At 35.0% G+C, this 14,498-nt stretch overlaps 1 protein-coding gene across 2 annotated transcripts in view; it reads left to right on the forward strand.

Moving 5' to 3' along the window:
- LOC129756288 (purine nucleoside phosphorylase) overlaps positions 1 to 14,498 on the forward strand; it is a 68,500-nt gene that overhangs the window by 13,274 nt on the left and 40,728 nt on the right. The window contains exon 1 of one of the 2 annotated variants that reach the window (XM_055753111.1): positions 12,208 to 12,884. The exons of the other annotated variant lie outside the window; for it this stretch is intronic. Coding sequence (XP_055609086.1) covers positions 12,757 to 12,884 — 128 coding nt within the window. The 5' untranslated portion in view covers positions 12,208 to 12,756. Of the gene's footprint in view, positions 1 to 12,207; positions 12,885 to 14,498 lie in introns of those variants that run through there. 2 annotated transcript variants of the gene reach the window in all.

The raw sequence follows: 14,498 nt of genomic DNA on the forward strand, positions 1-14,498 counted from the left end.
TTTTTTCATTCATCTAGCAATAAGGTAAATTTTACTTTTTTTTTTTAAATTCACCTAGTGAAAAGGTAAATTTTACCTAGCAAAATAGTGAATAATACAGTTATCCAATGCTCTGATTTAAAAGGTAAATGCTAGCTGATTTGGTTTATTTAACATAAATAGGGACTTTTAACTAATAATGAATGTTGGAACTCATCACCGTGTTTATAAAAAAAAACTTGTTGAGCCAAGTCCAGGCTTACTTTTTTCGTTTTGCTTCATTGCCGGACATATACTCCTGCTTTCTCACGGTCACCTTCTTGGCGTTCTTCCGAGCCACCATGGCCACTGAATCCTCCTACATTGCGTTAACATTCATGTCCTTCTTCTTCGACTGGATTGCTCAGGTCCGGCTTTTCCGGAATTATCTGGGGGATGTTCCGGAATGAAGTGGGAAACACTTGAAAGCTTCGTCAACCAATCTGTAACAAAAGCAAAGTATTATTACGAGAACCAGAACAACTTAAGAAATCTAAGAAAACATTTACCGTTTTGTTCCGATTTTCACATATTGGACACGAAGCAAAACTTTTTTCTCAATGACAAAACAGCTTAACCTCAATAAACGAGTTCGGCAAGTTGTTACCTTTTTTCGAGATGAATTGTACCATTTTGTTTAGCTCAATCCAGGTCATCTCCACCTCGCTACGAGGTAAGTTTTACCTGTTTTAAATTCACCTTTTTTCTAAGTGAATTGTACCTTTTTATTCAGCTCAATTCAGGTAAACTTCACCTCACTTCAAGGTAAGGTTTATCTTTTTTAATTCACCTTTTTTCTCGTTTAATTGTACCTTTTCTTCCAGCTCGATTCAGGTAAACTTCACCTCGCTGTGAGGCGGTTTTCACTTCGAAAAGGTAGAAGTTACCTTTTTGGCTTTTACGAGCGTTTATCTTGCTATCTGCTATTTCACCTTTTTATTATTTTCCGTGTTCCGATTAAAGTCGTTTTAACACCTTGTTTCATTCGCGACTAAATCCCATTCCGATTACCAATATATGACAACGTAAAAAGAGGTAGCTTCTAATTGGTTTTTCTGAGTATTCAAAAGATATTAGGAAAAAAAAATCACCGAGTCTCGTAAATATCTTGCAATCTCTGACTGATTTCGATGCTTTTGAACAATTTCCTCAGAACATGGTTACGTAGAGTTTACTCAGTTTATTAAAGAACGCTTCCAAATACCATCTTAAGGAAAAAAGCTCTCGTAATCGTTGCCGGTATAATTAACATATTTTTCCAATTCAACAGCCTTCAAACCGTTCGACGAGGACGCAATAAACAGAATATTTAAGTGTGCGTTTGTTTTCACCGGGATTTAAATGTCCCTACAACGCTCTGTTATCGCTACTGGAGGTGGCAAAGCATCTCAGTTAATAGTTATGTTTTCTCAGACTCAATCAAAGTGATAACGACTTAATATGATTGATCATCCCCGGGGGGTTTGTTGGCTAGTAGCGGTGTATAATTGCATCAGCAGTTTCCAACCGGCTGCTTGTTTTCTTAATGATGTTAACTCCTTTCCGACTTGTTGTTATGTCCATTGACTTGTGCTTCAGACTTATTGTGGAGGTAATTGAAAAAATATTTTCAATAAAATTATCACGATTTTGAATCGGAACCTTGGTTATTCACACTAGGCTTGACGACTTGTTTTGTCGAACTTGTTCCTTCATTAAGGTGGTGTCTCAATGAGTTGTAATATTTTTGAGTGATTTCTGACCTGCGGTTTCTGAATTCAGGATTCAAAATGTTCTGAATAATTTAAATTTGAATATAAAAATTTGTCAGATATCTTCAGAATTTAAAACTCAAGACTCCAAGCTTAAAATTTCAAATTTGACACCCATATTGATAATTTACAACATCTTTGATTTGATTTGTAATCTTTTTTTTTAATAATTTTTTTGTTGGCAACACTTACCTTAATCAAATAAAAATTATACCCTTAAGGACAACGTTTTCAGCTCATCATCATTCATTGTAGTAAAGGAAACAATAACAAACACGGCGTGATAATTTCAAAGTGGACTTGTTTTTTCCAAGAATTTTGTCTTTTGCGTCTGACATGCGTCATTTGTGTGCTAGTTTTTTCCTCTCCGTATTCAAGTTGCTCTAGGCAGGCCATACATTGAAACAAGATGAGTCAATCACGACTATCAGTTTCGCTCATCCTGAATTTTATAGAAAAAAAATTGTTTATTATAAACTTGCAATCGAGTAGGGCTTAATTGATCAATGATCATAGCCATTGAAAGATTCTTCAAGGGATCGTTAAAAGAGTAAAATAGGCTTTTGAAAAAATCACTTAACTCAGGATTGTTAACAGCCTCAGGAAATTATGCTCCATCTCCTGGCGTGCTGTCTCGAGGAGATTGAAGTTCCAGGCTAATAACAACCTGTGTCGCGCGGCAGACATTCCTCGATATAATTGGATGCTGATGGCGTTTGACAAGGAAGGGCCAGCCTCCAGCATTGAGTCGATGGCACACGAAGGGTCCAACCCAGTCCAGCCTAATTTGAATTGGACGAACATCATTACATCCATAAAAACAAATGCTAAATTTACATAATTCCGGTCCACGTGAACGGTAACGACACGACCGGCCCTTTTTCGTAATTTGTTTCAAGTCAACCTGCAGAAGAAGACATCATCGTCATCAACTTGTGGAATGTCATGTACGTGCACTGGATTCCACAAATGGTAACATGTAATGTAGGCAGGTATCGACCAAATGGGGGGGTGCAAATTTAATTCTTTCAGTCCAGTACTATCTCAGTCGTCAACAAGTGTCTCACACTGTACAAAAACAACGTTTGTGTTAACCGAGATGATGGCCGATATTTATGCGATTGTAAAGTTTAAAATTATCATCACCGGTTTCTACCTCTGATTTGGAATGGGCTTGGGCATGGTCATGTTAATTCTTGTAACAACTTGTCGGTAACCTTGTTGGATCTCAGAACTGGTACCGGAATTCAAGAAATATTTCTCCAAAACACAGTTCTTTTCTGAATGTAGGTCAACCTCTTTAGTAGAGTTGTTAATATACGTATGACAATATGTATATTAAAAGCTGGCGAAATTGTCCGCTGATTTGTTCTCCACGAAGTTAAAGCTAAAGCGGATGAAAACAACCCTGACTTTATTGGCTATGGCTCGGAAATTTCGTGATCATTTGAGGCGAATTTCGCACAGCCTCATTTATTGTACCTGCGAAGTTAGGCGGTTACTTTAAAAATTGGTGAATCTTCCCAACTTTGGATACTGGAGCCATATCTCGTTTAAGGCCGTTAAGTGCGCCCTCAATATGTCGATGAAAACGTCAAACCTATTCTACAAACAGGAGTACTTGTCGATATTGATCTATTTTTACATTATTCACCTGTAAGTTCACATTTTACCGATGATGGCTACCTTTATTTGGTGTTTTTTACGGTTGCCCAAAATCAGCAAACAAACTTTATGGTAAACTTTTAATAACTTCAGCAAACAATCAAATAAGTTTACAATCAAACACTCGGGCCTAAAAATGTCTTCCTATATGAACAAACTATCTTTTCCTGTTTATGCTGTATATAGAGTTCAGTGTATTTAGTAGAACAAATTTATGATTTAAATGAATGTAGGCACTTCTTTCTGACATTGAAAAATAAGATAATGCTCGCATTACTTTTTAGAGGCTTAAAAACATATTGGCCTTCATTCTGCGCTGCGCGCGAGTTGACAATAGTCGAGTCATCTTACCGCAGGGAGGCAAGGTGTTGAGGATAAAAAAACAGGGCAAAATTTGTGTCTAAGCAATATCTGGACGAAGTGTCAAAAGTCTGTGTTAAACTGATAAATCAGGGCACCTGGCAATCCAGCATTACTAGTCACTTTAATCCGATAGTCGATGTAACTGAAGTGACGGAGGTTCATTTCCAAAGTTCATCCGAAGTGACGTTCCTCACCTATATCGACTCCTGGAGTCGAGTGACTTGACTATCGTCACCTTAAGCGCGGCACAGAATAAGGGTCTTTGGTTTTTTTTAACACTCTAATGCCCAACCGTACCTTTAGAGCAAGTTCACTAGTGTTGAAAGAAAGTGATAGGAATTTTAACTCTTGTGGCGCATTTTGACAATTTTACAATGCGAAACACTTTTCAAGATCTGCATCCGCGAAATTTCTTTACAACACTGTTTCTATTTCAGGCGTATCTGATATAAATCCAACTGTTTTTGCATCACAGCAAATAGACATGGTGTTGTAATTGACGGCCGCAGATCTTGAAAAAAAAAATCAAATTGTAAAATTTTCAAAATGTGCTTGAAGTGTCAGAATTGCTACCACTTCCTTCCAACACGAGTGAACTTGCTCTTAGACAGGTAAACTACGCATACACAGAAACCAATTTTGACTATTACGTGTCACTGAAAACTGAAACCTTTAAAATAAATCACCTGTAATTAACAAAAACTGGAATTTTAAATTGTTTTCCATGAAAGTTAACGAAGATTCATTTATTATTATAGCAAATGTTCTGTAAAAAGGTTGTACACTGAAAATTAAATGTCAAGTAATCATGTTTTCGACCTGTAAAATTACGGTAAATGCCCTGCTCCTTTTTGTTACAAGATATTTGCGAAATTTTACAGGAAATAATTTTTGCTGTGTACCGCCGAATCAAATGATTATTTTAACATTTTTTTGTTTACAAAATGTATTCATTGAGCAATGCTCGATGATGACAGTTGTCAAACAGGTGTCAATTGCTATAGTTGAGAGGAGCTTCGAAGCCAGTAAAAACTTAAAAAAATGTTCAAATTTGACATGCACAGCAAAAATTATTTCCTGTAAAATTACGCAAATGTCCTGTAACAAAAAGGAGCAGGACATTTACCGTTATTTTACAGGTCGAAAAACAAATTACGTGACATTTAATTTTCAGTGTAAAACTTTTTTACAGGACATTTGCTGTAATAATAAATGAATCTTCGTTAACTTTCAAGGAAAACAATTTAAAATTACAGGTTTTGTTAATCACAAGTTGATTTATTTTAAAGGTTGCAGTTTCAGTGACACGTAACAGTCAATTTTTTTTTCTGTGTGGCTTATCTCTCTTGTTTCTCAACCGATTTGTACAAAAATCATAGTTTTAGAAACCTTGTAACTCAAATATTGAGTTATTTAGCATATTTTCGAAGGCATTGTAGCCTCTGAAATTGGCTTTCTGATGAATATAAATTTATTGCGGAAATCTTGCGTACGCTCAAAATCCAGCGCAAAGTGGAATTTAAGTCTTCAAAAATTAGAAAATTTTAAAAGATGCAAAAATGTATCAAATTTCGTTAACTTTCAATCCACTTTAATTCATTTTACAACGGGATTGCGTACTCCTAACACTTGCCAGTCAAATTTTCTACAACGAAATTGATCCATGACATCGTTAGATCAAAAAATAATCCTGTTGCCTTGCCTAATGGAACAAAAATCATCAACAACCGTTCCACGTTCAAAATCAAAGTAATACAGCTATTAAAAGAAAAATAGAATCGTTAAAAACAGTCGATCAGTTACCAGTTTTCTTCTTTTCTATTTACAATTTGTGAATTTTGTAGCAATTTAATTTCTTTTTGTGTGTTCTTTTTTTAAATTATAATTACTTATTTTATTAAACGTTCGTTTGGTGGTATTAATATCAAATAGTGGATCTCTTTAAAGGAAATTTGTTTTCCATTGAGATCCATGTAGTATTAAATTTATTATTATCATTACATTTCCTCGCACTATAATTTGAACTTTTGGGTTCTCACCATGAGTAAAATTTTGCTTGCGTTTTTTTGGTATTTTTTATTATTGCTGCCAGACGTGCTGAGAACAGTAGCGTCAATTATCAGGGGGCTCAAATAAGCCTTTTGGTGTGGGGGAGTGTGGTAGTCCGCTACAAAAAAAATGTTTCCACTGTGACTGAAACAATTTGGACGGTTCATTGATGGAAAAACACGGATTTTACACCACGTTTTACATTTTTTGTGATCGTGAGTTTAAAAAAAATCATAAATTTAAGATTTTGTTGGCACCATGGCCGTAGGAACGGGGAGTTTGGAGATTAAACTCCTCTCCCCCGTGAGGCCGGATTAAGGCACGATTTTTCGATTCACGATTCCTACTATTTTTTAAAGTTTTGCTTGCCATGTTTTTTTTAAATTCAATTAATTTTTTTTTTAAATCTATCGGAAAACAGTGTTAAGCAAAAATACAATATTTTTACAACAAATAAATAAGAAAAACAAATTTAACAATTTGCTGCTTATATGTATACCACTACCAAAAATGAGAAAAAAATTTTAGGGACTCCTCTAGAAATATTGCCCACGGCTCCCTGAAGGCCTAATCCGGCCATGGGGTCCATCGAATGCAAGCTAGGTATTCTACTCCACCCTCAAAACTTGTTATTCTCAATCAAATTTTGATTATGGAGTAAGATTACTCGACAGTAACAATCGTGATTCAGAACTCATGTCAAAACCTCGAAAATCAATCCATTGTTGGTTCAGAATTCAGCTACAGTTTTTCAAAATTTTCTCATTTATTGATAGGAATTCATTTCTGAATACTGAAAAATAAGATTTAACTCATTTCAGGGATTCTGGTTCCTTCTAATCAAAATCGAAATAGTACTTGTATTTTAATATTTAGGATTATGTGTCCAGTTTAGAATTCTTGATTTGAATGTTTATTTGACAAAAAACAACCAAGGATCAATTATAGTTTTCATTTTCATTTTATATATTTTACATATAAATCTCATGCTATAAACTGTTACCTCCAAATAAACTTCATCAAATTGCTTAGGAGTTTCTAAGTTTTTATCCGATTTGTTTAGATTTCTATTTTAATGATGGTTTTCTTTCTTTTTTCCCTGCATAAGATTTTGAAGCTTTCAAAGCCTTTGAATTCAATTCTTTATAATATTTAATTCAATATTCATTCAAAATATTCCACCATTATTATTTTGAAAATCAAGCAAATGAATTACTTGTATATACTGTACGTCACTATCCCGGACATCCATTCCGAGCAACTTCTCGGGTTGGTTGAATATATGTATGCATTAGGGTGGCAGCAAAATGGGTAATGTCGAATTTCGAAAACCGACCATATACCATATATATTATAGATTGGCTAAAAAAACTGACCTGGGCAAAATTTCAGCTCAATCGAACTTGATTAAGGGGTGCCTCAGTGCACTCAAAGTTTCGGTTTTTGATCCTCGAAAATAAGGGAGTTACGGAAATCGGAAAAATTTAAATTTTTATCTTGATGCCAAATGACTTAGAAATGCATGAAAAGTTGAGATCTGGAGTTATCTAAAAAAATCTACCCTTTTTTGAATTTGCCGTTTTTTTAGAAAATCGACTTAATCCCAGAAAGTCGACTTTACACCAAAACATTGTTTTTAGAGATTCTACATTTTGACCCATAAAAAAAATTTTTTAGGAGCTTGTTTTGGGTTGTTTTTTGACGATTTTGAGGATATTTAATTGTGTGTATTAATTTTAACCTTTATCTGTCAACAAACAGTAGATCGGCAAGATGTACACAAAGGAGAAAGTGACCAAAATGCTTCTCGCCCCAAAATCTTCCAAGAAAATTGCGACGAATGAAGGATTCCATCTAGTGATTGTTTATCTCATGAACTGATCCCTTCTTGATGGACGATGTCCACGGATGCTGGGTAGTGGAAAGCCACGGTCTGCACGCAATGTAAATGTAAGCAAATATCGTGAATTCTTCCATGCAACGATTGGTCAAAGATGACCTAAATGCATCATTAAAGGTAAGAGCAAAGTTCCATTTGTTAACAGAAGGAATCAATGCACTGCGACTAGAGCGCTCGAAGCGATTTCTGCCTAAGTTGAAGAAGAAGCATTTAATCGTCGTGTTCTGAGACGAGAAACCATTTTCGATTTATCCGGAGTTCAATTCACGTACGAATCGCTATATTTCACCTCTGAAGGTTAAGGATGCTCCAAAGAATGTAAAATTCAAATTTAACGCTAAGAATGCCGTCGGAGTCATGGAATTTGGAATAGTTGCTTCGAAAGAATGTAACGATGCCTTCTGTTTTCATGGAAGCTGGAGTAAAAGTTAATACTGAAGTTTAAATAAACATTTCAAACAATCGGGTGCTGACTTTTGCCGAAGGATTTCTGTATGATGTGTTTATTTATGATATCCTTCGAATGGATAAGCTCCATTTTTCGTTTGAGATCAGATTTTTTAGAACAAGTTTCACTAATAACGAAGCATTGAATTGAAAATTTCTCAACCCATCTTCGTTCGAATATTGCGAAATTTTAGCACGCAAACATCGCATCATTCCTGCCAGGATAGGACTTCAGTACCTACTTCCGAAAATATTCGAAAATTGGAATAGCTTCCAAATACCGAATTGGGTCAGAACAGTGTAATTCCGTGGAGGTTACCCATTTAAAAGCAACTCGATATCAAAATTTTAGAAGTTCGTCAAATATTTCTCAAAAAATAATACTGAAAGAATGTAGTGATTTTTCAAGGCCAAAATCGAAAAATAACATAAATATTTTCAAACTCAACCGGGAGACTGAAAATGTATTTGTCTGTGAGTGCATTTTTCATTCGTCTAAGTAACTATTTTCTGAGTATGTAAAAAAAATGAAAAAAATGGAAGTACCGGTAACGACATCTAGTGGCTCTTAGTAAAGTTGCAAAAATGGCGTAGTTTATTTTGAAATCATAGTTGGTATTTTTACACGCGGTTGGGACTCCAGCCCGAACTCTGGTTCTCTGTGCCCAAACCTGGCTGGAGGAAAATACGACGCTTTTGACCATGGCCGTAGGAACGGGGGAGGTTTTGGGGGTTAAACCCCCCCCATGAGGGTCCAGAAAAGCAAGCGAAATATTCTACACTAGACTCAAAATTTTAAAACTAATGCAAAAATTTCAAAAACCCATCCTAAGTTGAAAATTCTGCTATAGTTTTTCAAAATTTTCTCACTTCTTCATAGAATAAAGTTGTCAGATTTTTTCAGCACGTATCCGGGTCGGACAAATTCGGGCTGTTTTAAATAAAAACCTGGCAAGATCCGGATATTTGATATCAAAATTGTCGACCAAAATCCAGTTAATACTGGGCAATTTTGGTCAAAACCAAGGAAAAAAAAATTCAACTCAATATGTATTTTTAAGTTTGATTTAAGAATGAACATTAGAACAAACCCGGGTAAAATCCAGACTTTTCCAATGAAATCCGGGCAACCGGGTAGGATCGGACTTTTCCCAAATTTTCTATTGAATATCCGGATCAATGCGGTTAAAACCAAGCAATCTTGCAACCTTATCATAAAAATTCCGTTCTGAAAATTAAATTTTAAATTAAACCCATTTTGAAGGTTCTGGTTCCATATTCTCATAACCAAAATTGAATTTCAACATATTTTCGTATTTCTGATTTTGTCCAGTTTAGGATTCTTGATTTTCAGTTCGAATAATCATAAAAAATTAGGAATGAAAAGCTGATTTGAAATCCTTGTTCAAATTCGGTTCTGCATTTCATATTAACATTGAATAATGTTTTTCGAAAATCACATGCATTTTCAATAGTTTTCAAAATGTAAAAAAAACAAGAATTTTGTTTAATATTCAAATTCGAAGTTCCCAAATTTTATTGCAACACAAAATTTTAGCATTTTAAACTTCTAAATGGCGATCCAAAAAATGAAAACTCAGATTCAGATTCATCATTTGAAATTCACATTTTATCAGATTCAAAAAACTGATTAAAGTCAAATAATTAAAATAATGAATTAAGCTTAAACCAGCAATACAAAATTTATGTAATAGATTCATGAATGAGGGCTCAAAGACTTGCCTCCTAAAATTCTAATCTGGAATTAAGATTCTCAAATCGTATTTTTGTACATTTCAGCAATCTTATAAAAAATCGGAACAAACTCAAAGTTCAATTTTTGAGCTCAGGTTTAGAATTCAGATTTAAATTCAGAAAAGGATTTTGCTTGTGGATGAGTTTTTCAGTCAACATAAAATTGTTGAAAAATTCAAAAGAACATAAACTTTAAAATTTGCTTGTCAACTCATTTTCCAGATTTCATTTTTTTAAATCAGAATTAATTTGTACATACAATTCAGCTGAAAATCACAAATATAAAGTAGAATTTGAGTAAATTTTCTAGGTTTTGATTCATGCCTAATATCCCAAATTATATTTAAAAAAAAACATCCGCAGGATTTTTATTATGTTATTGATTTTTCATGAAAAATGTTCCCTGTTAAAAAAACATGTATCTGATCTTCGCCTAAAAATCTGCACACAAGTCTTTATTTTCTCAGTGTTTGATTTAACATTATTAAAATTGCATTTTTTTTAAAGCCAAATTTCAAAAGAAAATCATAAGTTTAGTTCAAGTTTGTATCAAACAAATTTGATCCAAAATTTTTTTATCTCTAACTGTTTTTTTTGGTGGAAAATTTTATTTATTTTCATCAAAAGTTAGAATCTTGGAATTTGTGAAAGAGTTTAGAAGAAAAGGCTTGTTTGATTTGAGAAATTAATTTAAGAAATTCAAGGTAAGAGCTTACTTTATGCTCAAATCAAATAACTTTTATCTACCAGAGTTTTAAACAAGCTCAAAAATTTTGACCATCGATAGAAGCAAATTTTATATTTTGTTTCTAGAGGTTACTTTTTTAAAGGTTTTATTAATGACACTATACCATCCTTGTGGCATTTGTGCCTTCTCTAAAGTTACGATTTCATACGAAAACTATTAATGAGTACTTAAAAATGAATAATCATATAGTAACAAACATATTTTTTTCCGTGTGTTGTTGGGCAAAAATTCATAGATAAAAATTAGTCACCAAAACCCCCCCCATGAGTCGGTTCTTCCTACGGCCCTGCTTTTGACAAAGGATCTTTGGCCTTCGAGCAGTCCGATCATTTCATATGGGCGATCCCAAGTGTCGATTCTCTGAAGGTTTCCATCTTTGAGGCGTGGGCTTCAATGTCAGTGGTTTATATTTTGAAGATATGCTCCCGATTCATATCTCGCCCGGAGAGAGTAGTAGAAAATGAAAGTTATTGTTCTTTTTTTTATATTTTTTTTCAACTATAAGCCTTAATGAATAATAAAAGTTTTAAAATCATGTTAACATCAAGAATAGTGTTTTCGAACCTTGATGAAAGATTTTTGCATTTTTGGATGGGTCATACTGCAGAGTTAAAATTTCGGTCGTGCCTTTTATACAAACACTCATCACGTTTTCTTTATTTTTTCCTATTGAAAATGAATTATAAATTGTTTCAAAATGAAATTGGCCAAACATTTGTTTAAATCCTGTTTAGGTTTTTCAACAATTAAATGATCTGAAAATAACACGTGATCTTTTTAAAAGGCTCTCGCTTTTTTGAATCCATAAACAATCTCTTGTTTATAAGCAGTACTGCCCTGTGACCTTTCGATTGTTTACGTGCTCAAATCAGCAATGACCTTTTACAAATATTAAAATTGATGCTGTTAAATACCAAGTGACAAAAGGAAAAGTTCTGAAGTGATAACGTCTAGGTAGTAGCTGTACCTGTTTACATCTCGATCACTTCCTCGTCGTTTATACTTCAAATCATTACTGACAGCACGACTGATCAACGAAAGGCGACGCACTAGAACAAAAAAAATACAAACCACCCAATCCAGCGGTGATAATCCAATCTCGCGTTGTTGCCATATGTTAGTATGCTTGAACTGGACAATCAAACATATGTAGGTAAGTAGGAAGAAATAGCTCGGCTTAGCTGCCACACGCGCCTTAATGAAGCCTGAGTGTTTTGAGAGAATGCGTCCTCGAGGCGTAGCCGTTGTTTCCATCAGAACGCTATCACTTACTGGAAGGTAGAACGTTTTGGCCGCCGTCGTCATTATGAGAAGGTATGCTCGCCCGACGACGCCGCCGCCGTGATAATACCGCAAAGGTGGACAACGACGGCGACGCCACGAACAACGGTCAAGTGTATGAAGAGAAGCTGACAACGCGCAAACGGTTTAAGCTCGTCCGAAAGTCTGAAGTCTGAGCTGAGGTGAGGAGTCTACAACAAGATACTCCCCGTATGTAACGATCCCAGCCTTGAGGCTAGCTCAGTCCTAATCAATAATCCGTGCTGTTCAGTCGAGTTTTCGGTATCACTCCTCCAAGTTTAAGACACGCGTTGAGTTCCACAGTCGTTGAATTTAAGGATCCGAATAACTTTGCATTCTGAGAAGAGGAAAAAAAATCCTACGTGTGCATTTTAATTAAACAACCCACACCTGTTGTTGTTGTTTTGGAATCTCCAGAAGCCGTTCCGCGAGAAAAAAAAAATAGACTTAAGCGCAGTAGCGCAGTTATTCCTCGAGGTCAATCCAGCCGTAAAACTTCGAGATTAACTCGATTAACTCAGCACTTGGGAGCTGCTGCACTTGAACTGCAATCGTCAATCACACACAAAAGTGTATCAGCGAGCGCCCGGTCAATTGCAACGCGAGGTGCAACTATCACTTTACTCCAGCTTGAGGCAGCTGATAGATTAATTGCTCGACCCCCATCAGAATATAGTGTATTGGTCGATTCATTCATAGACGTGAGTTAAGGGTGTGTGAAAAAAACAACAGTTCTAGTAAAGGCGTGTTGTTACAAGATGAGTGACAAGGTTTGTCGGAACGGAAATGGCGAAAGCAACGGATCCAGCCACCAGGCCGTAGTTAATGGAATCAGTGAGGAGGAGAAAATTGCCGGGGTCTTCTACAGTGCCAAGGAATCGACGGGGTAAACAAATGTTTGAACAAAATTTCTCGACTCAACTCAACAATTTTAACTGTCGAGATTCACACTCAAAGTTTAAAACAGATAAATTTTTAAAAAATATTTGAACGTCTCTGATCTGTGATCGCAACTGTTTTATGTATGCTGTAGTGGGTACTAATTCCGGGAACATTGTTCGGTACTACCTATTTACTATATGACAACCTACAGCCATATCCATATGCAACAAGGGAAATCATTTTGTGGCCCGCAATTGTCTCAAGTGTCTTTTAAGTGTATGATTTCTTCCTGTTAAAACTGTGTCCAGTTCGTTCAGCCCAGTTCGTTCATACAGCCGTGATTGATAGAGACTTTGAATTTCTAATTCGAAAATATCGAGGGATGAATCATCCTAAACGGATGAAAATCCTTAAAAAAAAAAAAAAAAAAAAAAAAAAAAATAATTCGAAAATAATTGTATAACTTTGTGGGAAGACCACTAGAGTGGAATCTTTGTCTTGAATCTAAATTTGAGAATCAAGACGGATTACAATGTGATAAATAGGGCTTTCTAAAATAAAAATCAAATGGGATATTTTTAGATTCCCTTTAAGTCGATTATGAATTACGGGATTCCGATTTATGTAAATTTTGTCAGATCTTCTATTAGGAATTTGCATAAAACATTTGGGAAGAATATCCAGTTTTTTTCAGCTGGGATCATCTTTTGGTGACCCATAAGAGAACAACAAAAATAGAGTAAAAAACTAGAAGTGAAAACAGAATGACAACACCTGTAGTTTGGATTGGGGGATTTGTCGAGTCAGCTGTTTGCAGCACTCACAGGTGTTGGGAAAATCTTCCGCTTGTTTGCTTTTTTTATTTTTCAAAATGAAGTGAGCTCGAAATGCCGACATGCAAACAGTGAACTTATTCTGCCCAGATGTTTGTGGCTATTTTACCAGAGAACTCTTCATACGGTTACCGTAGAAAAGGGTGCAAAGAGTCAGTGTTTATAGTAAGGTTTCCAGATTGCCCGAATTTATCTGGGTTTGCCTGGATATTTGATACAAAATTTGGGAACAGTCTGGCCCGGACCGGTTGCCCGGATTTCGTTGAAAGAGGGCCGAATTTTGCCCGAAATTTTTCACTTTATTTGGCAAATCAAACAAAAAAAACTACAAATTGTGTTATGAACATTTTTTATTTATGACTCCAAAATGAAATTATTTGAGCAAATTTGCAAAAATAATCATCAAAGGTTTTTTGGAAGCCTAAAATAAGATTTAAAATTTGTCGATGAGTTTTGATGGAAATTTTTTTTTCAATTTTTTTCATCATGATTTTTGTTGAGTAATTTTTGGGTTTAGACAGAAGTTGCCCGGATTTTTGGTCGTCAATTTAGAAATGAAATGCCCGAATTTTGGGCAGGTTTTTAAATAATTTAAATAATTTAAATTGCACGCATTTGTCCGGCCCGGATACGTGCTGAAAAAATTCTGGTAACCTTAGTTTATTTATTTTGGTATTTTGGTTTAGTTGTTTTGGTAATATTTTGTACAGCTAAGTTCTGCTAGTCAAAGGATGCATCGTTGAAAAGCTGTTTTTTCCTTTTCAATAAGGCCTTAACTTTTGGTT

The sequence above is a fragment of the Uranotaenia lowii genome, chromosome 3 (assembly GCF_029784155.1).
Source record: "Uranotaenia lowii strain MFRU-FL chromosome 3, ASM2978415v1, whole genome shotgun sequence".
Classification (NCBI taxonomy): Eukaryota; Metazoa; Arthropoda; class Insecta; order Diptera; family Culicidae; genus Uranotaenia; species Uranotaenia lowii.